Here is a 24136-nt window from a genome sequence, read left to right on the forward strand (position 1 = left end):
TTTTCGAAAAGATCAGAAAATTTCACAATGTTTCATGTATTAACATTGAAAATCGGACCATTAGTTGCTGAGATATCGTCATTAGTCAGCATGGTCACTAATTTTAAAAATCGAAAAACTGCAAATATTTCGCTAAAATCGAACTTTCGGTGGCTATATCTTGAAAACGGAGCCCTTTAAAAAAAATGTTTTTGCATGAAACTTCAATTTTTTCCAAAAATTACTATTTTTTCAAAAATTCATAACTCGGCGGTAGATTTTTTGACCATGCTTCTCTATGGCTCAAAAGTTGCGGATTTTTGTCCCCTAAAACATCTAAAACATCTCGAAAATAAAAAAATACGTATTTTGGGAAATTGAGTATAAGTGAAAAAAAAAGTTGTTTAAAAAATCTGCATTTTTTCCGTGTACCTATTTTTTTTTCAAAAGTCCTCAACAATACCTACAACTTTGCCGAAGACACCAAATTGATCAGAAAATTCACTCAAAAGTTACAGTTTTTGAATATTTTCATACAATTTTTGTATGGACAGCAGTCAAAATTGTATGGAGACTTGTAAGGGTGAAAATAGCTTATTTGGTCATAAGGAAGGCCCTCACAAAGTTTGAGCCAAATCAAAAAACACAAATAAAATCCATTTCCGATTTTGGTAGAGAATTGCTCTAAAATTAAATTAATTTCAACGATATCGTTATATTTTTTATTTGTATAATGTACTTCGTTTTTCTGGATAGTTATGGCGATAAAAATCTGAATGTGATTTGATAGTGTTATCTTCACAGAAGAGAATTCCACACACCAAATGAAATTAATCCAAAGTGAAACATATTAGATGTAACAAAGACTGTGGTTAGTCCCAGATGAAATGAATGAACGACGTCTATAAACTAGAAAAATCGAATTCACCTATGCTGTTCTTATCACAAAATTTGCGTTCAATGCGTGTTCACCACCGGTTTCCGCTGGTTTGCGGCGTCCTTTGGCCATAGCTCGCGCGCACGTATTGTTTAAGCCAGCGTTTGTCGGATTGAAAGTTTGAGCTTTGGAGGGTTTAGCAGAGAAGAAGCCCTGGGGAGGGGAAGCCGGCAAACAAAAGGGGTCACAATTAACACAAAAAAGGCACACACACAAAAGGAGCAGTTCACCACCCATTGCTTGTAGTTTTTTTTTCTAAGGGGCTACGAGCAAATGCACAGCTCGAGCTGGCTTCGGCGCCGTTTAAGCTTGTTTTTGGTTTTAGTGACATCGGCTCGCAAGCGTGAGGAGTGCCGCCGTACAATGGCACCGGAAGTGGCGGCCACCACCGGCCTCCGCTGGGATCCGTTACGGCGGCGGTTACGGTTACGCCGCGGCGGTGGCACGACAAACGTTTGCAATACGTACGTAGTGGTCAGGACGGACGCGCCGGACTTGGTGCGGATGCGGTGCTGCTGGTCGATGCTGGGCAGGACGCTGCCGGTGGCGGTGGTGCTGGTGGTGCTGACCAGGGTGCCTCCGGTGGTGTGCACTGTTGTGAGGGGTGAGAAAGGGTATATGTTAAGATTTCGGTTCAACCCACCTTCAATTATGCATATCGACTCACAATCAAACTTGCCATATTCTACACAAAATCTATTAACAGATTTTGAAATTATCTTTATTAAAGAGATCAGAAAATACTTTCCAAAACACATATCGTCAATTGAAAAACACAGGCTAATCAGGTGTCACTTAGAAAAACTAATTGTCATTGGTTCGTATTCTTTGTGATGCTGTAGGGAATTTTCACATTTCTTCAAAATAATTTTATAAGGGTGGCTTTCCTTTACAAAGTATTTTTTTTATTTTACGAAAATTTTAGCGTAAAATTTGCAATTTTTTACACATATTTAATATTCTTCCAAAAATTACATTTTTCCAAAAAAAATCAAATCTTAGGAACCAGCTTTTGCATTATCTATCACTATGGTTCAAACGTCGTCGGTTCAAACGATGTCTTCTTGGTCCCTTAAAACATATTACATATTTTCAAAAATTCAAAATCAAAATTTTGGGAAATCAACTATAAGTGATAAAAAGTTAAATAAACAATCTTTTTTTCCTTGTACCATTTTTTTTGAAAAGTACTAATTATAACCTACAACTATTCCCTAGACACCAAATTGATCAGAAAATCCCACCCCCGCCCCCCTCGTGGACAATTGTCCATACAAAAAAAAACATTTTTGTATGGATCGTGGACAATCGCCATACCCCCCCTAAAGTGTCTACGTGGTTTATGGATGGTCCCTTTTCAAGATACAGAAATTCATAGCCATTTTGTATGACCAACCCTCAACAATTTATGTAGGGAGTAACTAATGTTGTATCCAAATAAAAAGAAAGAAAAAACAAAATTTTACAAAAATTAGACTTTTCCTACAAAAAAAAAGAAAATGAGAAAATAAGTTTTATTTTATAATTATCATTTTTTGGATATGGTTTATATGAAAACAAAAATTAGAACTTATAGCTCAAGCTGTTCAAATTTAATTGACAGTGTTTTTAGAAAAAAAAGTCATGATTAAAAAAAACGTTTATAAAAGTCTATTTTTTTCATATGTAAACTAAATTTTGAAATCGACAAATACTTCACATTAAATAGATATCGTGCAATGTTTCAAAGTTATAGCCACCAAAAATGATAATTTGTTGATAAATGCCCACATGGATACTTTTTTTGGAATTTTCAGACTCAGATTAAAATATCCACGTGGTTTTTGGATGGATTCTAACGAGACTTTTTTTTTCACCTGTAGAAGTCATGACCACCCACTCGGAAAATAATCTGGTAAATTTGAGTGTCTGGCGCTGGCGGACGTTTGTCGTGCAGTTCAGACACACTTGGCACACTTAGCCTAGACAAGTTTTGCGTAACGCCAGATGAATCTGGCGAAAATCGGGCGAAAGTTCTGCCAGCTGTCTGGCACAAAAATCAACCGGTTCAATCGGTTGAACCGTGCACGACCGGTTTGTGTCATATTCGCCAGAAATCATGGCAGAAATCTGGGGTAAATCTGGGGGAAATTCTGCCAGATGGCTGGCGCAAGCGAACGCCAGAATTGTGCCCGCCATTTCCGACCGGGCAAGCTTGACCATTAGCCCAGACGGAAAAGGGGGGCGCCTGGCGGACGTTTTGTCTTGGGCGCTGCACTTAGCTGCGCAAGACGTCTGGCAGATTTTCCCCCCGACTGGCCCAAGAATGTTGCCAGAATTCTGGCGAATATGCAACAAACCGGTCGTGCACGGTTCAACCGATTGAACCGATTGGTTTTTGTGCCAGACAGCTGTGTGTTATTCCGCCAGATTTTTGCCAGATTCGTCGGGCGTCACGCAAAACCTGGCTAAAAGAAATGTGCCAAGTGTGTCTGAACTGCACGACAAACGTCCGCCTGCGCCAGACACTCAAATTTACCAGATTTTTTTCCGACCGGGAGTGTGTCCCAAAAAAACACGATGTGGTGGAAATCTTCGGGATCACCCGGATTTTGATGGGTTTTGCCTCAGGAACAATGTTTTCATACAATGAAAAATTCCCAAAAATAATTGAGAACTTATTATTTGCCATTTACTGAAAAATTATCCTTTTCATAGAAAATATTGCACACTTTGCACCAAATTCTAGACCCTTGCAAATAATATCTGCACACTTGAAATCCTACCCCTTCTCCCCCCCTCTCACCTAGAGTGGTGCGTGTCTCGACTGAGCTTTGTTGCCCGGTCGGAAATGGCGGACGCATTTCTGGCGTTCGTCTGGGAGCATGCACCAGCCATCTGGTAGAATTTCCCCCAGATTTGCCCCAGAACTCTGCCATGATTTCTGGCGAATAGGACACAAACCGGTCGGGCACGGTTCAACCGATTGAACCGGTTGATTTTGATGCCAGACAGCTGGAAGAAATTTCGCCCGATTTTCGCCAGATTCGTCTGGCGTTACGCAAAACATGGCTAGAATAAGTGTGCCAAGTGTGTCTGAACTGCACGACAAACGTCCGCTTGCGCCAGACACTCAAATTTACCAGATTATTTTCCGAGTGGGTGCTTTCGACCACTTTAGAACAGTTTCAAACTAAAGTGTGTGTCACTTTGTTGGAGAGCTTTGTCTAAAAATCTCTGAAATCCGCAATATCAAAGTAGTTCAAAAATCTTTAAAAATGCGTTCGAATTGTCCCGTATTTCACTGCAAATCATAGTTAGGAGTCCTACCATTAATGGTCTGTATTCATATTGATCCAAGAAGTCGTTTATTTATTTATTAATTTTTTTGGTTGCTTGCATACTTTGCGCATAGCATTTAAATTTTGTATGGGAATTAGTATGGAAAACCCTCTTTTTACATTTTGATTTATATCATTATTATTTTCCATTATATTTTAAAACTAACACAATAGCGTAGAGAAAATTCTTTCAAACTTTCCCGAAGAAAATATTGTGCTATCTTGCTCCTGTCAATAGATACAGCGTGTTCAAAACTGGTCTAAAACGTGATTTCAGAGCAAAAACACGTTTTAGACCAGTTTTGAGGACGCAGTATCATTCCCGGTCGGAAAAAAATCTGGTAAATTTGAATGTCTGGCGCAGGCGGACGTTTGTCGTGCAGTTCAGACACACTTGGCACATTTCTTTTAGCCAGGTTTTGCGTGACGCCCGACGAATCTGGCGAAAATCTGGCGAGATAACTCACAGCTGTCTGGCACAAAAACCAATCGGTTCAATCGGTTGAACCGTGCACGACCGGTTTGTTGCATATTCGCCAGAATTCTGGCAACATTCTTGGGCCAGTCGGGGGGAAAATCTGCCAGACGTCTTGCGCAGCTAAGTGCAGCGCCCAAGACAAAACGCCCGCCCGGCGCCCCCCTTTTCCGTCTGGGTTTGACAGGAGCAAGATAGCACAATCAAGTTTTACAGCGTGACGTCACGAGTGCACATGCACACTCATTTTTATTGAGACACACGTGCAAACAATGTAAACAGTGCAGCCAAGCTGTCAAATTTCTAACCCAGTCGGCGTAAAACCTAATACTTTCTTCGGGAAAGTTTAAAAAAATGCTTAATATTAACGCTATTGTGTTGTTTGAGATTTCAAAAAAAGTGTCCACGTGGTTCCCATAGTCCACGTGGTCCCATAGTCGATTCTCGTTATGGTTTTTTTTAATTGACGTTTAGACCATTAAATGATTTTTGTATTTTTTCAGGAGAGTTGCTCAATCTTGCATTTTTCGTGACAAAATTTTGGGCAATTTCCACAAAAATTTTGAACAAACAAAAATGGCGGATTCTTGAAGGTGAAATTATTGAAGGTTTTAAATTTAAAAATCATAAAATCTCCTAGAAGTGCCGAGTAACTTTCTTCCACAGCACTTCAAATTTCCTACAAGTTTGTCCGTCAAATTTACTTCATGTTTGTCTATGACCACTGATCCGATGTCATACTTGAGTGCAACTGGGTCCATATACACAAAAATGGCATATATAGGTATAAGCTCAGGATAACATATCAAAGTTTCATTGATATCGAAGAGGGTTGGGCACAACCGATTCTCTAGTTGGTATGGAAATGCTCAAGGGCTTTTGATGATTATTTTAATGGATATTTTTGCATTTATGTTCTGTGCGTTTATCAAACCGGAACTCATAAAATTAAAGTTTGAACCAAACCTACCTTTACTCGATCTCGTCGACGACCGTTCACTCCGATGCGATCGACTCGTCGCCACACTTCTCTGCTCGTCACTTCGCCGCCCCTCGGAGGTCACACTCTTGGCCGAACTCACTCTCTGCTGCTGCTGCCCCGTTGTCGTCGAGCTCGTGTCCTTTTCACCCCCGTTGTGATACCGGGTGCGTCGGGGTCTCCGCGGTGGTTCCACACTCACCACGTTGGGCAAATCCTCTGAGGAGCTAGCGTTCGACGCGTACAGACGTTCCTTGCTGGCCATGCGGGTCAGTCGGCGGGAGTCGGACACGGCCGAGCTCAGCAACTTGCGACGGGTGGTGCTGCTGATGCTACCGTTGCGAGACTCGGACGACTGCGTTGGCTGTTGGTGGTGGTTGGCGGATCGTTGGGACGTGGTTCGCGTTGGCGATGGTCGCGGGAGGCTCTCGTTGGAGGAGGCGGATGAAACTGTTGATAATATTGGATGTAATGGAAATTTAAGTTAGAAAGAAGTCAATGTCTACCTCTCGTCGACGTTCGCTGCTGCAGATGGTGACGCTTCAGACTGTCGTCAAAGTTCTTGGACACCTGGACGCCACACGATCGCATCAGCTTGTTGGTTGTGGAGCATTCGCGAATCGTTCCCAGCGTGACCCCACTTCCGGTGGTTCTGTAGTTCGTTGACGTTTTATCGTTGAGGATGCTTTCGTTGCTTTCAGCATTCGACATGTTGTTGACAACCTGTTCAATTAGGGGAAAGTCAATGAAGATCAACTTGTAGACAGATTGAGTCGTTACTCACATTCAGAATCTCATCAGCTGCGCGCGTTAGCTCCTCAAGGATCTCCTCGTCCCGCTTGAGGTCCTGCTTCCGGTCGTACGGCTTGGGTTCGGATTTGCCAGATTTGACTAGATTTTCGTAGTGTGGCTGCTGATCGAGCGAGGACATCGTGGAAGTGCTTGTCGCCAGCGTCGTCGTCGTCGCAGCGGATGAGCTCCTGGCCGTTTTGAGGATCGCATCGCTGCTGTGCCGCAGCAGGTCCGGCTTGTCGTTGGTCAGCTGCCAGGTGGAGGTCGGCGGCTTCACCGAACTGCTGGTCGAGTTGTTCGTCGAGGAAGATCCAGACGTGGACAGTGGGTGCATGTTGATCGAGTTGCGCTTGATGAAGGACGACGTGAGCGTCGTCGAGCGGACAAACGCCGTGTTTGTGGGAGTTCTGGCAGCCTCTGGCTGCGTCTTTCTCTGGTTCTGGTTCGATGCGACACCGAAGAACGACAGTTCATGCTCGCGGAGTTGTCGTGCGCCGGACGACAGCCGAAGTGAGGCCCGTTCTTCGTTTCGTGCTGTGCCGTTCGTTGAGGTCGAGGTGGTTTGTTCGCTGTTCGGCTTGCCGGCAGCAGCAGCGTTCGGGATGTATCGTTTAAAGTGCGGGGAAAGCAATTGCTGCTGCTGCTGCTGCGGTTGAGGCTGAACTGGGGTAGGTTCGATAGTTTTCACTGGAAAGGGTAAGATAAGTTATAGGATATTTCGACAAGCGAAATTTCCCTCAATACCTGGGCTAGGCGTTGAAAGTTTCTTCGTTGGCGTTGGACTTCTCAGGGCAATGGACATTACGTTGCTGTTCTTCTGCTTCTCGCTGCTGCTCGTCGTGATGGTTGTGTGCGTTGTTCCGTTGGTCGCTGGCTTCAGTATTTCAAATTCTGAAGAGATTTAATTAATTAATCAATATTAAGCTAAATAATTAGTTAGCTAAACCACACACAACGCTCATTATGTACACGTCGGATGAACTATCAAAAATAAGGTAAAACAGTGCACTGTAAGAACCCCTTACCTGACGTCGAGTTGACGGTGATCTTCACGTCCTGATCGCGGTACTTTTGAATGTTTCGCTTCGCCTTGAGTCGGCTCCAGCTTCCGGATAGTTCGCTGCCACCAGATTTCTCTTCACTGCCGCTGTGGCCCAAATTCCCCAAGTAAAGCTTGACCTCTTCGTCGGCTTTTGCGCTGTCATCGCTGTCGTACTGATCGGCGGCGTCGTACAGCCGCTTCAGTTGGGTCAACTGATGGCTCAACGCGCTGGACGTGGTCAGTTTTTTCATCCGCGGAGCCGCCACCGGCTTCGATACGCTCGAGACCATACTGACCGAAGAAAACTCATCCGTACTGGACCGACGGATGCTGTTCTTGCTGATGTAGGCCTCAAAGTCCGACAGGCGAGACTCGTTGGTGTAACTACGGCGTATGCCGGTCGATGGAGCGACTCCGGGTTCGTCCAAATCTCCGTCCAGCGAAGCGGCGTACTTGGCGACCCTCAGTTTGGGTGTCGCGTCCTTCTGAATGCTACTGGCCGAGCTGGACTTGGCGATCGTGCTCGAGATCAGCTGAAACGCCGATCGATGATCATCGCCACTTTCCAGCGAGTCACGGCGAGCCTGTTCCAGCTTTTTCATCGCTTCGTCAAACTGGTTCGCCGAACGCATCGTGCGCATGATCAACGAGGTCGACTTCAACGGGTTCGCGGGTTGTTCAACGGGATCTTTCGTCATATCGATCATGATTTTCGTAGTGGATTTTGGGATCGAGTCTGACGGTTCTAGATTTCGTTGCATCGAAAGGGGGGAGATAGAAAGGTGCAAGAGAGAAAAATGGTAGATTTAGACCAGCACGCGAGTATGACTTTATTACAGAGTTAGTTTACTGGTTTGGTCCAATCAAAAGGGATGCGGGTTAAATTCAAGGTTAGTCGGAATGCGTGCAGCGATAGTTCATCCTTGGAAGATGTAAAGCAAACTACGAATATATAAAAATTCAGACTTCACTTACCGTCAGGTTTCCACGTAGGTTGCGTCAGGTTGATCTTCGTCGAGAATGCCGCTCCGTTCTCCTTCTCGTCCGCGGTGCCGGCCTTCTCGTCCGAGTCACCGTTCCAGTAGTTCAGCTCCGTCGACACCGGTCTCAACTTGACGCCCCACAAACTTTCACTGCTGTCCAGGTTCTCGCCGAGCACGTACGGCTTCGGCTTGACGGGTTTGTTCTTCAGGATGCCTCGCAACGATATCTCATCCGCCGAGTGGCCGTCACTTTCGTCCGACGCCGCCGGTACAGTCTTGCGTGGAGCCGGTTCCGGACGGCCGTTGTTCACCGTGGTGGTCACGGTCGGGGGTGCCGTGTACACCGGGTTCTCCTTCAGATCAGCTTCAACGACACCCTTCTCCAGATCGCCAAAGTGTGTCACGGGAACGCCTGAGTTGATCGCCTGCAGGTACGATGACCCTATAGAACCTCCGGATGATCTGCGCCTTCTTCGGAAATTGTTCGTTGGTGGCGGTTTCTCGTCAGTCTCCACAATGTTTACCCTCCCGGAATCCGCCGTAAAGTGCACCTCCGTCTTGCAAAACTCGACCTTCTTCTTGTTCTTGTTCAGGTCATCGATGAACGTGTGCGTAAACCCATTCACACTAACCGAAGTCTTCTTCTCGAACATGGTTTTCAGGCTATCGCGCACGTAACTCGTTTCATCCACAGCAATCGAGTGCCGCTTGATCTCCTCGTCCCGGTAGCTCGACTTAACACTCTCCTGAGCTTCATTCGTAATCTTGATGACCATCGCTGGATTCGCCGACTTTTCTTTCTGATCTCCCAAAGTCACAATCGTCCCCCTGGGAGCACCCGAACCGTCGTTCCCACCACTAGACCAGCTAGAGCTGAGATCCGTCGACCGGCCAATTCCACTGTCCGTCGACGAGTCCATCTTGGCCATGAACCCAGCCGGTTGGTGCATCCGCTCAAACCCGTACGACTTCCGCCGCGAGTGCCAATCATCCGAATTACTATCCGTCGACCCCTTCCTGTTCGACTCCAAACTGTTACTCTTGTACGAATCCGAACTACTGCTCGTCTGCAGCTGACCCATCCTGGTCTCCACCTCCGTAATCGTCACCGAACCATCCTCATCGCCCGGACTCATATCGTCCCGGTACAGCGACTCATTGCTCAACCGCCTCAGCTTCCCCCGGATCTCCTTCAGCGACTCGGCCGTCAAAAAGCTAGAAGCGGTCGGGGGCTTCCCAGCCGTGTTCGTGGCAGAAGGTCGCGGCGATTCCGACGGGGGCACCGGCGACTCGGCCACGCTCTTCAGGATGTTGTCCAGCGCGACAAAGTCTATGTGGTTGTTGCGCATGGCGGTGTTGAGCCGGCGGCCGTTCTCCAGCTCCTGGCGGATCTTCCACACGCTGACCGAGTTCTCGGGCAGGTCGGCCGGGCGGGTGCTGGTTCTGTGGAAATGAATGAGTTTAGGATTAATGTTAAGAATGCGCCAATGTAAATTATTATAACATTTCGACGTCGTCGTGTTATCTTGTCGCACCCGCCATTTCGACGTTCCGAGAAAAACGCGTTTTAATGTTTGACCTTGAATAAACAGAAACGAAAGCACGCAATGTAACAAACACATTTTGTTTGGCTGACCATTATGTGCATTGTTCCGAAGTTTGGTTGAAGTTGGTTGCTGGAGTTCCGAATTATAATTACAAATGTTTACGGTAGTCTAACCTGTACGTGCGTCAAGCGCGTTCTGACCTGGAATTCCTTTGGCCAGTTGTCGCACTTACATCAATTTTTAGGGAGTGACAAGATAGCACGACAAGATAAAAGTAAAGTGGCAGAAATGCACGGAGTTTTTTCGGATTTCGTTGAATATCTCAGGATTGAAATCGAATTTTGGGGATCTGTGTAGGTCAAAAGGTACGGCATTGTGAGCTGCACAAAATGGCATTCTTAACTCAATTTGGCCCAAAATGCACGTACGACAAGTTAGCACGACGGCGACGATTTGTTGACAAAAATGTTTTGCAGCATTATTTAAAAATAATTTCTTGTAAGCATCGAAGAAAACCAAAAAATATAGAAATCGTGAGAAAATTAGTAAATAAAACTGTAACGAATTTTAAAATAAATTTTAAGCATTTCACAAAAAAAAAGTTTATTGGAATGCATGATTTTGTCAAAAATGCCTCTTAAAAATTACTGTCCAAAGAAACTTGTTTGCATCATACGTTCCATACAAGACTTTGTACAAATTTGAAGGCCGTCCATACAAAAGTTCTGTGGATTAATCGAAAATCTGGGGACTTCGCGATTTACTTGATGTTTTCAGCAAAGTAGGTTATGGGCAATTCAGAAATAAAAATAGCACTGTAAAAAATGCGTTATCTAAAAAAAAAATACACAAAAAAGTTACTTTCTAGTAGAAAAAAGTTGTTAACAAATCCGTACTTTTTATTCATGCAATACACTCCCCTTTTCCGAAGAGTCTGCATTTTTGTATGACACAATCTCAACCCCGCAGACCCAATGTCACCCCTTATGACGGTAATCGAAAATGCATCAAAAGTTTACAACAAATGGATAGTAAAAGGCATTTGAACCTCCTTAAGGAACCTCGAGAACTGAAACAACTTTTACGAATAGTCAACATCCAAATATCCCCTCCAGAATCTGCACTGCAAAACCTTTAAAACTGCCCAAAGCACTCACACCACACCAACTTACTTTGGGGCGGTTTTCCTTGGAAACTGAAGTGATCGCCGGATCTTGCTGACTCGCTTCCACTGCGTGGGCTCGACGTCGTCATCGAAGTTGGTTTCGTCACGTTCGGTGGAGAGGTCTTCGATCGAGATGCTTTTGCCACGGGCAAGGAAACTGCAGAAAAATATAAAGAAAGAGAGAGAATAAGCAAAAGGGAACATTCGAAATCAGAACACGATCGTCACGAGAAAGCTTAAATAAAAGGTTGATTTCTGGATCAAATGTATGCAAATTAGAATTGGTTGACCCAAAAATTAGTGCAAAATTAAACGATTTCCAGCCCGAGGCTACCTGAGTGGACACTTGAACCCCGCGAATTGGTCAAGAGCGTCGGTGGTTTCGGCTAATTATTCTAAAGTGCCTGCAGCAAACAGGCAGCACGGGTTCGTCGCTTGGACGCGATCTTAGCAGGCCTCGGACTGGTTCTACACTGAGCAAATATGCATTCGATCAGTCAGCAGGCGAACGACGCGATCTGAGTAGGCGCCCGCGCACGAGCTGCGAACCAGCCTGAGAGAGACGTGGGTCATAAAACATTCACTTCGCGATCGAGAAAACGCGCGCGCTGGTTTTGAGCTCGTGCCCGAATGTCGCTCTGTTCTGTGGCACGCTGGAGTTTGTCGTTTCAGCTGGAGCTGCTTAATTCTGAACCAAGACACACGTGCACAGAGGTGCCAGTGTTAATTTTTTGAATTTTTTTTATATGTTTTAAACCCGCATCTTTAAAACCATTAAGAAGTATGGATCAAAATTTTGCAGACGAGTTATTTGTTTGTTCGAAAATAGTGATTTTTGTAAAAAAAAAATATATTGCACCTAACTTGTACTTTTGACCAAATTTTTGCCTTCCTCACCTTACTGAGGAAAGGCTATAATATCAGTCGAAAAACGAAATCCTTCATGTATACATATCGACTCAGAATCAATTTTTTAGCAAATGTATGTGTGTGTGGTGAGATGTTAAATAAAAAAAAATGCACTGAGTTATCTCGGCACTGGCTGACCCGATTTGGACCGTTTTGGTATCATTTGATCCGTCTTGGGGTCCCATAAATCGATATTGAAAATGATAAAGTTTAGTTAAGCACTTCAAAAGTTATGCTAAAAAAAACAACTTTAACAAAAGTCCACAAGATTGTAAAAAGGGTGATTTTTGTAAAAAAAAAACCTCGTCATGTCATAAGTTTTTAGAAAGGTATTCGAAAGACCTTTTCAACGAGTTCAAAAGATTGAAGATCTGACAACCCTATCAAAAGTTATAAGCACTTAGGTGTTATTTATAAACTTTTTGGAGGCCGGATCTCAGTAATTTTGATGAAAACGTTGTCCGGATCTATCATGCGTTGGATAGTTATAAGCACATAAGTGCCCTGATTTAAGAAGATCTGACTACCCAATCTGATGGTATGAATAATGAACCAAGTTGATAGACCACTGAAAGGTCCGTTTGATTTTGATTTTAGGGAACAGTTTTGAAAAGGGGAAGGTTAATGTTTAATTTTCTTCTGAGTTGAAAAATTCAATAATTCTTTGAGCGCCTGCATTCTTTTTATTAATTTTTTAATTAAATTACTGAACTGGTTTTATTCTAAAAATATTTGGGCCGCTTTAAATATTTTTCACAGTTTATGCCGCCTCCTTTTCAATATTGGCAAAAAAAGAGGAGCAAGAAATTATTTTATTCTAAAATTGCAAAACAAGCTTTTATTTTGATTGCACTTTTGGAAATGAAACAAGAATTCTAAAAACTAGGCAACCAGTAGTTGTTTATTTACATTGACAGCCGCAGTTTCCACCAAATTATACATTCGCACTTTAAAATTTCGATTGACAGCTTAAAAACAAGCTAGCAACATCGGCTCGCTTTGATTTTTTTTTTTGAATTTTAAAATTTACAAAAGCAATAATTTTAAAAGGGCTCAATTTAATGCGCAATATTACCAGTTCTCGAGATTTTAAACATTTTTTCAATTCTTATGTTTTCAGGGTTAAGATTAGGACTATTCGGCCTTTTTGTATCAAAAATATTCGATTTTGAACAAACCGATTTTATTTTTATTGATATCTGGATTTTTTTATAAGGAACATTTCTCTACGAAATCGGTCCTTTTTCAGAACTTCATTTTTTTTTTTAATCCGAATGAAACTTTTTTGGAGCCTTCGGTATGCCCAAAGAAGCCATTTTGCAATATTAGTTTGTCCATATAATTTTCCATCCAAATTTGGCAGCTGTCCATACAAAAATGATGTATGAAAATTCAAAAATCTGTATCTTTTGAAGGAATTTTTTGATCGATTTGGTGTCTTCGGCAAAGTTGTAGGTATGGATAATATCCATATCCATTGGATATGGACTGCACTGAACAAAATGATACACGGTAAAAAAAAATCGGTGATTTTTTATTTAACTTTTTGTCACTAAACCTTGATTTGCAAAAAAACACTATTTTTATTTTTTTATATGTTTAAGCGGACATAAAATGCCAACTTTTCAGAAATTTCCAGGTTGTGCAAAAAATCTTTGATCTAGTTATGATTTTTTAATCAATACTGATTTTTTTGAAAAAATCGAAATATCGATCGCAAAAATTTTTCAACTTCATTTTTCGATGTAAAATCAAATTTGCAATCAAAAAGTACTTTAGTGAAATTTTGATATAGTACACCGTTTCCAGGTTAAAGCCATTTTTAAGTAACTTTTTTGAAAACAGTCGCAGTTTTTCATTATTTTAAATTAGTGTACATGTTTGCCCACTTTTGAAAAAAAAAATATTTTTGAAAAGCTCTATATTTTGCGATTTTGAAATTTGTTGATACGACCCTTAGTTTCTGAGATATTGCCATGCAAGTGTTTAAAAACAGGAAAGTTGATGTTTTCTAAGTATCACCCAAACAACCCATCATTTTCTAATGTCGATAACTCAGCAACTAATGGTCCGATTTACAATGTTAAAATATGAAACATTCATGAAATTTTCCGATCTTTTCGAAAACAATATTTTCAAAATTCTTAAATCAAGACTAATATTTCAACAGGGCTAAATATTCAATATTACGCCCATTTGAAATGTTAGTTTTGGTTTTTTATTTTTTTCGAAGAGATCAAAAACTTCACGAATGTTTCATATTTTAACATTGTAAATCGAAACATTAGTTGCTGAGATATGTGCACTTATTTAAAAAAAATGTGACTTTTTTCAAAAAAGTTACTTGAAAACGGTGCACTTTATCAAAATTTCACAAAAGTACTGTTTGATTGCAAATTTGATTTTACATTGAAAAATGAAGTTGAAAAATTTTGCGACCAATATTTCGATTTTTTGAAAAAGTCAGTATTGATTCAAAAATTCATAACTCGGTCAAAAAATTTTTACACATCCTGGAAATTTTCTGAAAAGTTGGCATTTTATGCCTCTAAAAAAATAAAAAAAAATAAAAAAAATAAAAATAGTGTTTTTTGGCAAATCAAGTTTTAGTGACAAAAAGTTAAATAAAAAATAACCAATTTTTTTACCGTTTATCATTTTTTTCATTGTAGTGCATATCCATACCTACAATTTTGCCAAAGACATCAAATCAATCAAAAAAATCCTCCAAAAGATACAGATTATTGAATTTTCATGCATCATTTTTGTATGGACTGCTGCCAAATTTGTATGGAAAATTATATGGACAAACTAATGATGCAAAATGGCTTTTTTGGGCATACCGAAGGCACCAAAAAAGTTTCAGTCGGATTAAAAACTACAAAAAATAATCGAACGACCGAAATCTGAGAGAACTGCTCTAAGGTCCTATAAACAAATTCGAAAGTTTCCAGAAATCAATTCGGTTGTACAATTGAATGTGGAATCAAAAAGTACTTTTGCGATTTTTCGATAAATTGACTTGAGTTAAAGCTAGTTTTAGGTAAAAAAATATTTTTTTGAGTGTTGATCTTTGTGACCATTCTTCCATCACTGCCACCTTCAACGACTGCGCCACGAGCAGGTTTACTTGATCGCATCACAGTGCGGGGTATAGGACACTGACTCACGCGCCACAACTCTCAACGGCAACAGCAGCGGAATAAAAAATATCAGCCCTTTGGCTCAACGTTTTACTAAGTACGTGTAGGCAGACAGGCAGGTATCGACGACGACTTCGGTATCAACTCAGAACGAGACTGCCAACCTTACCGCCCAGCGAAAGATTTATTGTAATTTGGTTTTATGATTGTTTAATAATGCTTTCACGATTTTTCTTATTTTCTTGCTTCCTTCACTCGTTTGATTCGTTTGATTTTGCACAAGAAATGATTACATTGGCTAACCTACACTCAGTCATGCTTAGAAAGTTATTGTTTTCGTATGTGTGTTTTCTTGCAATAAATCCATTTTTTCCAAACAACTGAGTGCATGTAAAGTTTAATACCTTGTTGTTTTCTTCCTCTGTCATGAACTTTCGGACGCAGACTTTGGCCAACAACCTTTACGTTGGCCGCCCCGGGGGGAAAGTTGCGCGATCTCGGTGTTGTTCACTGGGGCTGGGCAGATGACGACAATTGGGGGGCTGAACTTTTTCGCGCCCGTGCGCACGTGGTTTAATTTTTCTTCTTTCGTTTTTTACCGTGAATTTTCAAAGGTGCAAAATAATGACTTCTTTTCTATTTCGCGCGTAATTTTTCCAGGTTCCGCGACCGGCCGGCGATGTCACGTTTCGTTGCACTTTCCAGAGAGAGAGACGAGACTTCGGACTGTTGTTTGCGAATCGAACGCTGGTTGACGAATGAATCGCTGCGTGTGACTCGCTCGCGGACAGGTCTGGCGATCGTTTGAGCTGGAAGTCGTGAGGGTGGTGAAATTTGTTTGACGTCCTCGCGACTGGTGCGGTTGTGGTGGACACTCGGTGGACACGGGTGAGCAAACACACGAGCCAACTCATCTGGGAGAAGTAGTGAAGGATTGAGGAGCAGCTGGTTGACGAGGGTTAGGATAACCGGAACGATGTCGAACTGGATCTGGTTCAAATATTGCTGTTTGAAAGTTTTTGGGAAACTTTGCCACTCTTTAGGTAATAAATTCCCATACAAATTTATTTACAAGTCAATTTATTTTTTGCTCTGTCTTCACTAAAAATTAACAAATATCTGTCAGCCAGATTTGTCTAAAAATGTATACAATATCACAAACGTTAAAGTGGCCAGGCCACGTAAAGTTGACCGCAAAGATGATTCGTTGAATAGGATTGAGTTTGGGCACGAATGTTCAAACAACAACACATTTCTGAATCTACAGGAGAGGAAGAAACGTGGGGATCCCCCGCTCACGTTCCTGTTTGTCAGAGCAATACATCGTTGGAAACCACCGGTTAAGATGTTTTGGTGCTCCGGGACCAGCCATGCCAGATATACAGATAAATCTGTATTTTACAGATTTTCGATCCCTAAAGTCACAAACATCTGTATATACAGATTTTTTAATGATTATATTTTAAAATTTCCACAATTTAGTAAGTGAATTATGCTTTAATATGATTAAAAAGCTTAAATCTGCCGATAAAAAAAAAAGAAATGACTTCTATGGCTTTGATTTCGACAAAAAAAACGAAGTTGACTTTAAAGCTGTCGGCCACCATTGCTATAGTACCAACCACTAGTGTCTTCCTTTTTATCTACAACAGGGGTGCTCAAAGTTTTTGGAGGCCGGGCAAAATTTAAAGCTCAAATGTGCTTGCGGGCCAAATATACAAAAAAGGTTGTTAAAAAAAATTAATTACGTTATTTTAATGTAAAATATTACATTTCTGTTAATTATAAAAAAGTGTATTCAAAATAATAGAAACCACAAAATAACTGGTTTCTATCGGTAGTGTTGATTTTGTTGTTTCTGGTATTTGAAAAAAAAAGTTTTTAGCTGAATGTACTTGTGTTTTCAAAAAAAAAAAATATGTTTTGTTTTTATATTTCGAAAATGGTGGTGACATTACATGTTGAACAATTCATCTATAAGTTAAGTGTGGCTAATGAAAAACTTTTAGAAAATGATGAAAGCTTCCGCATAGTTAACCTGCAATCATTATTTTCAACAAAATAAAAAGCGAAACAACATTTATTTATTTCATCGAAAATTTACTAAAATTCAAATTATTTTGAATAAACCCAAACATGCTCAAATGATTTTAAATGCAAAGGAATGCTTATTTAATTAATTTCAGCTAAATGCACTTAAATTTCATTTTATTATGTTTTTTGAAAATATATTTTTGCTCCTGGCTTTCGAGCCAATTTTTTAATAATGGTGGAGGGGTGGGTTGATCGACGAAAGCTTTGTTAAATATTTGCTGCAAACTTGATTCTCAGATTTCCACATTTTGTCTGCCTGAATCAGTTGATAGTCAATCAGATTCGTTATCTAACTGTAATGAGTTCAAATCCCTAAGAAAGTACAATGTAAGTTTGAGGGTCAGTTTATAAAAGGGTCAATATGACTTGCAAATTAATAAAGAAAACTTTTATTTTTGCAACTATTACAGAATTCTACCTAAAACAAACTTGTACCTTTTTTTGATTTTTCTAAAAATGTTTGATAAAAGTTTTGACGATATTTACTAGTTTCACTCACATTGAAACGTGTGAAATTGTTTTAATTACAAAATATTTGGAACAAATTATTTCCTCAGTAATATTAAAAATATTATTAATAAAAAAATAAAAAAGATTAACATAAAAAATCTTAAAATAAACCCTAATTCTGAAAAAGTATAAAATCACTTTACAAGTGGTCAACGGGCCATTTTACATGATCATTCAAAATGGGTCCGCGGGCCACAAAATATCACCTCGCGGGCCACGTTTGGCCCGCGGGCCATACTTTAGGCACCCCTGATCTACAAGGACTTCGCCGCCCTGGGCTCCTAAGTGTATGGATGTATGGCACGGAGCGACGGCGCCGAATACCCATATTTATAAAAGGATTTTAGAGCGCCCGCCGCGGGATTCGAACCGGCGACCTCTGAATTGTGAGTCCAGTGCGCGGTCCGATTGATCCACACGGGCGGGACGATTTCGACATGTTACAGATAAAATACAAATTTATTTTCAAGAAAATACAGATCTCCCATAAAATAATCTGGCATCGTTGTCTGGGACCCTCCAGAAAGGGACGGGACACTAGAGCGTCCATCCCGGGAATCCCCGGGACAAAAATCCCGGGATTTTTTCCAAAACCGGGAATTCCCAAATCCCGGGATTTTTCCAAAACCGGGAATTCCCAAATCCCGGGATTTTTAATAATTTGTCCCGGGAATTTTCAAAATTGAAAAAAAAAAAATCAAATTTTATCTTGAATTTTATTCTGGAAATTCAGATTTAGTTGTGGAAATATAACAAGTTGATTACTTAGTAATCGATAAGAATTTTTAAGCATTTACATTTGTATTCGGAATATATCATTCATTTGGCTTATTAAGGAAACTTGTTGTAGTTTTAGTTTACATAATGCCTAGGGATTACAATATTTTATATATTTTTAAAGCGTGGGTGTTATATTTACCTTATTTTACGTATATTTATAATTTTGAATTTGAAAAAAAATCATATAAAATTATTATTATTATTTTTGTTTATTGCTGTTAACGCATTTTTTTCCATAATGATTTGATTGATTTCATTAAAACAGGAACAGAACAATCAGTACACCGATTTCCAAATTTATTGCCCTAAAATCTCCTGTAACTATTCAGAGTGTAGTGTCAATTTTCCCCAGCTGGCAGAAGTTACTCAAAGATATTTTTTTTTAATATGTTTTATATAAAACATGAAATTCAAAACCTATCTAAAATTTGCTTTGACCGGAATTATATTATTTGTTTCTGCTTCTAGTTTTTTATTACATTTTCAAAGAAATTTATCTGGAAAAAATAAATAATTGAAATATATTTATAAAAAAAAACATATTCAATTTGAATCACAATGTACCGTCATCAGGGGTGACATTGGGTCTGAGGGTGAGATTGGGTCATAGAAAAAAGGCTGAAATTTGTATGACCCAATCTCACCCCCAGACTAAATGTCACCCTTAATGGCGGTATTTAAAATTGTGATTAATTTATAATCCAAAGCACAACACAGATAAACTGTTTTTTTTAAATTTCTTTTAAACAATCTAAAAATTGCTGTCCTTGTTTCGATTGAAGTGTAGATTATCATCAATTAATATTGACCGTGGTGTAGGGGTAAGCGTGATTGCCTCTCACCCAGTCGGCCTGGGTTCTATCCCAGAAGGTCCCGGTGGCAAATTCTGAGACGAGATTTGTCTGATCACGCCTTCCGTCGGATGGGGAAGTAAATGTTGGCCCCGGTCTAACCTAAAAGGTTAGGTCGATAGCTCAGTCCAGGTGTAGGAGTCGTCTTCCTGGGTCCTGCCTCGGTGGAGTCGCTGGTAGGCAGTTGGACTCACAATCCAAAGGTCGCCGGTCGAATTCCTGGGTGGATGGAAGCTTAGGTGTAAAAAGAGGTTTGCAATTGCCTCAACAATCAAGCCTTCGGACATCAAGTTTCGAGCAGGAATCCCGTAACCGGGAACGCCAAGGCAATGCTGTAGAGCGAATAATTTGATTTTTTTTAATATTTTTGAGCTAATTCTATGATTTTAAGCTTGAAAACATAATTAATATAATGAAAACATAGTTTTATGACTGTTTCAAAAATTTCCCGGGATCCCGGGAATTAAAAACCCGGGAAAACTGGATGCCCTATGGGACACTGCATTTCCACAAATGCCCTGGACACTATTTGCCGTGGTTATAGTGCCACAACTTGTCATCGTCAAGTTGTGAAATATACAATAAAAAAATCTTGGATTGTTGTAAATCAACAAATTACAAATTATATAATAATTGTAACATTAAATTCATACATGTGTGTGTTTACATTAAATATTAGTTTTTCTGTTTTAGGTATTTTATTCAAATTGATTTTTAATAAATCAGTAAGCCAAAAATGATGTTGTTTTAAAAAAACTTTTTAGTATTTAATAAATTTTGTTAGAAAGAATCCTTAAAAAAGCAAATTAATTACATATTAACAAAGTTTGCTGCAAATATTTTTGAAATAATGAAAAATGAGTCAAATAAATTATCATTTTTTTAAATAAACTCCAATACGCAAAAAGTGTTTTTTGTTAAGATAATTTGAATTCAAATTTCATTTTAATAAATTTGATGATGTCTCATTGATTTTTTAACTATATTGTTGTGTTTAGAAAGTCAAAAAAAAACTAGCTACGACCAATTGTATTCAATTGAAATCGTCAAAACAATAGCAATACAATTTTAAACCACATATTTTTTTGTACCAAAATAAAAAAAAAAGATAAAAAAACGCGTTTTTGAAAGTTATCTTTGTTTTTCTTTCTTATAATCCAGATAAATGAATCTTACTTGCAACACTAGTTTGTTTAATTGTTTTTTAACGATCTGATGAAAATAATATTACGATTTTTTTGCATTTTCAACTTTTATCAAACATTAGTTCAGGCCCGCCACTGCTTAAGATATGTAAAAATAAGACGAGCATGCACTTGTGACACATGGGCCTAGCCTAAAATTTCCTTGGACAAGTTGTCGCACTAGCAGGGTGTGTCAAGATAGCACGATCAGATCAAAACAACTTCCATATAAAGAATGTCAACATTGCAAGATTATTTAACGGTTTTTGTTGAATATCTCAGGATTAACGTCGAATCGAAACTCAATTTGGCCCAAAGGGAGCGTGCGACGATAACACAAGTACGACGATATATTGATTTGGACACCCTAGCTTTTAATGTTTATTCAACAATAACAGGCATTGGAAATGTTAGTATTGAAAAATATAGTTTATATGATGATTATCATTGTTATTATTCCAATGTCTTTCATTCAACAATTTTATGGTAAAAAACTGTCACTTCGAACGTTTGGAAATTGGTATCAACCTATCGTTACTAACCTCAGGATTGTCGGTAAGGTATACCAATATCGCACCTGAGTCACTTGATGAATCAATTGAATTTAAATTCATCTTTCAAAATTATTAAACTTATTGATGCTGATTCAACTGTTCCACTTTGGTGAGAATTGAGTAACCTCTCATCCTGAATCTTAAAAAAAAAAATGGGAACGGAAGCATCAATTAGCGCACACCTATGTATACCAAAACTAATTTCTAACGCTCCACATGGTAGCCACAAAAAGCACCGCGACCAGCTGCCCTGAAAAGCAGCATTCTTTCTTGACCGTCACGGTCACCACGGGAAAGAAAAACTTTTTTGAATTGCTCTTTTTGCGAATTTCGCACCACGAATCGATGAATCGAAGTCTTGAATGGGAAAGCCACAAAAAACGACAAACGAGCGACACCCGCAATCCATGGCACCCACGCGCGTCCACGAAGAAGTGATGACTTGGCCTAAGTCGTCGTCGTCGAAGAACTTGAAGTGCACTCGTTGGATCTCTGAGACGACGATGACGACCGGCCGTCTAATGGAGGTTTTTTTGGTGGGGCTTGAACTGTTGGTAGACCTCTTGCGGCGTTTTCAGCGCTGCAGTCGCACCACCAAAAGTTCCGTGGGATTTTGCTGCAGAAGTTTGGGTTGATTTGGCAGGGTGACCCAACCTGATCGATACTTGAATATTGATCGAGTTCAAGAGTTCGAGCTGCACAGTCTTGAAGAACCGTTAACCGCGAAGAATCATGACTATCAATAATTGGAGCCGTTTACCGTTTTTGCTCCAGGTGCTTCAAGAATTCTGCAAGTTTTTACTATTTCTTGGAAATTTGAAGACGCTGACCCACTGAGGAGAGAGAGTATAAAAGCAACGACCTGATAGCTACCTCTTTTAGTCGGTTCATGACCCGGTGAAGTTCAGCAACCCCGAAAGATATGAAGTGGATTCTGTTGTTGTTAGTTCTGACATGTAGTGTCGGTGTTCAGTGTAGCTTCGGCCTGGATGTTCCTGTACCAGTGTTGACAAATTCCATCACACAAGCCATCGGGACTGGAGTGACGGCGTTGGTTAGGACAAATGGGACATTCAAGGGGTCCGTCGAGGTTGACACTAGTGGAACGATTCAGGCCCTCATAACCATCGCGAATAATGTGAGCAAACCAATGGATCAACTTTTGAGTGGAATAATGTCGGTGGCATCGGCAAGAAAGGGGAATATTTCGGAATTGTTTGGGAACATAAACAAACTCATTCCGGACACTTCATCGGCAGTCAGGAACGCCTCAGTGATCGTGGGAAACTTGGAAGGCCTCACGAAAACCTATCTTCTTGCGGGACTTAGTACAAGCTTAGATTCACTGCTAGGTGGCTTGAGTGACCTGGCCAGTGGTTGGCAAAATCTCACCAGTGCTGCTAACGACGCAGTCAACTCACCTTCTCCAGTGACCCTCCAGAGCATCACCAACTTCATCAACGCTTCGTTAGTATCCAACGTAACAGCCCCACTCAAAGCTGTGCAAATCAACATAATGGGAGTGACAGCCTTTGTATCAACTATCGGCTCCGAAAGGACTCAGGCCATCAAGCAGCAAGCTCAAATCAACTCAACAATCAACAACGCCGTACGAAACGTGGTTACCGCAGAAGTGAACTTCAATCGAACAGTCAAAGAACTATTCCAACGCATCAGTCAGCAACAGATCAACACGTTTAAGATGATCAACCAAACCTTCGCCCCAGTCTACGCCCGTGTAGACTCCTTCAACGGAGGTAACGTCACAAACATGACCACCTTCCTTTCCGACCTGGCAGCCCTGAACGCCTACAAACTCCAGCACATCGAAGACAGCACCAACTACACCATGGAAGAGATGTACTCCCTGCTAAACGATCACACATCCCTCCTCTCCAACACCCTCCTCAACATCAGTTCCTACATCACCAACCAAGGAGTCACCAGCAACACCCAGTTCTCAACCCAATGCGCCCAAAAGCACATCCCAGAGCTCCAGAATCTCCCCTACGTGAAACTCCCAACCTGCCTCACCTCCGAACTGACCAGCTTCCGGTCAACGGCCCAATTCGCCCAGCTCCAGCTGGACCAGATTCGCGACGCCACCAACGCCCTGTACGCGCAAATCTCCAAACTCTGCCAGCGAACGACCGGAAGTTGCGCCGCCCAACTCTTCGCCACCTTTCCCGACCAGCTGCAGTGGGTGCAGGTGAAAATGTTTGTCCTCTGGTCGGGAATCGTCAACGATCAGCACATTGTAACGGGACGGATACGGAACTGCGTCCGGGCGGCCACGACGGATTTGATCGAGGCGGCACAGGCCGTGGCCGAGCGGTTCGATAGCTGCACCGGGAAGGACGTGCCCATTCCGGTGGTGCAGGTGGTGTTTGTGGAGCAGCTGGCGGCGCCGGGGAGGGTTTAGGGAAATTTAAGTGTTTTTTATAAGATCAGAAATAAAAAGATGTTACAAAATATGTATATCCATCCGGTTGAAATATTTTAATGTAGAGAGACTGAAAAAACTGAATTCATTAATACCCTAGCATCTAATTATTTCTTCTGATATTAAACTTCAAAATTTCAATGAAAATTGAAGTGCAATCAGCTGAAATTAATTTAAAATGCATTCCCTTGCGTTTAGAATAAATTTTAGCATGTTTGGGTTGATTTAAAATCTTTAGAATTTTTGAAATTTTGCAATGTTTATCATCACAAAATTCTGTATGTTTTTTGAAAACTTTTTCTTACTCTTGTCTGTTCCATAGTTATAGGGGAACAGCATCTAATTTCAGCGTGCCTCTAATGTTGGCAGGTCAGAACTTTGACTTTCAATTAAAGCTAATTAAAAGCGTTTTCAACTGAAATCGAGTGATAAATAGCTCAATGAGAAGT

At 40.7% G+C, this 24136-nt stretch overlaps 1 protein-coding gene across 5 annotated transcripts in view; it reads right to left on the reverse strand.

The window, feature by feature from the left end:
- Positions 1-24136, reverse strand: part of LOC6036481 (serine-rich adhesin for platelets) — a 129915-nt gene that overhangs the window by 12282 nt on the left and 93497 nt on the right. For 2 of the 5 annotated variants that reach the window (XR_005277799.1, XR_005277798.1), the window contains exons 5-13: positions 11227-11376; positions 8500-9950; positions 7508-8269; positions 7227-7373; positions 6475-7169; positions 6197-6413; positions 5682-6140; positions 1385-1508; positions 908-1069 (exon numbers count right to left, since the gene is read on the reverse strand). Coding sequence is in view for 1 of the 5 variants with exons in the window: in XM_038257939.1 (XP_038113867.1) it covers positions 1385-1508; positions 5682-6140; positions 6197-6413; positions 6475-7169; positions 7227-7373; positions 7508-8269; positions 8500-9950; positions 11227-11376 (4005 nt within the window). In the remaining 4 variants the exon portion in view is untranslated. The remainder of the gene's footprint in view (positions 1-907; positions 1070-1384; positions 1509-5681; positions 6141-6196; positions 6414-6474; positions 7170-7226; positions 7374-7507; positions 8270-8499; positions 9951-11226; positions 11377-24136) is intronic. The other 3 variants (XR_005277800.1, XR_005277801.1, XM_038257939.1) reach the window with 3 other exon arrangements.

Source organism: Culex quinquefasciatus, chromosome 2, assembly GCF_015732765.1.
Source record: "Culex quinquefasciatus strain JHB chromosome 2, VPISU_Cqui_1.0_pri_paternal, whole genome shotgun sequence".
Classification (NCBI taxonomy): Eukaryota; Metazoa; Arthropoda; class Insecta; order Diptera; family Culicidae; genus Culex; species Culex quinquefasciatus.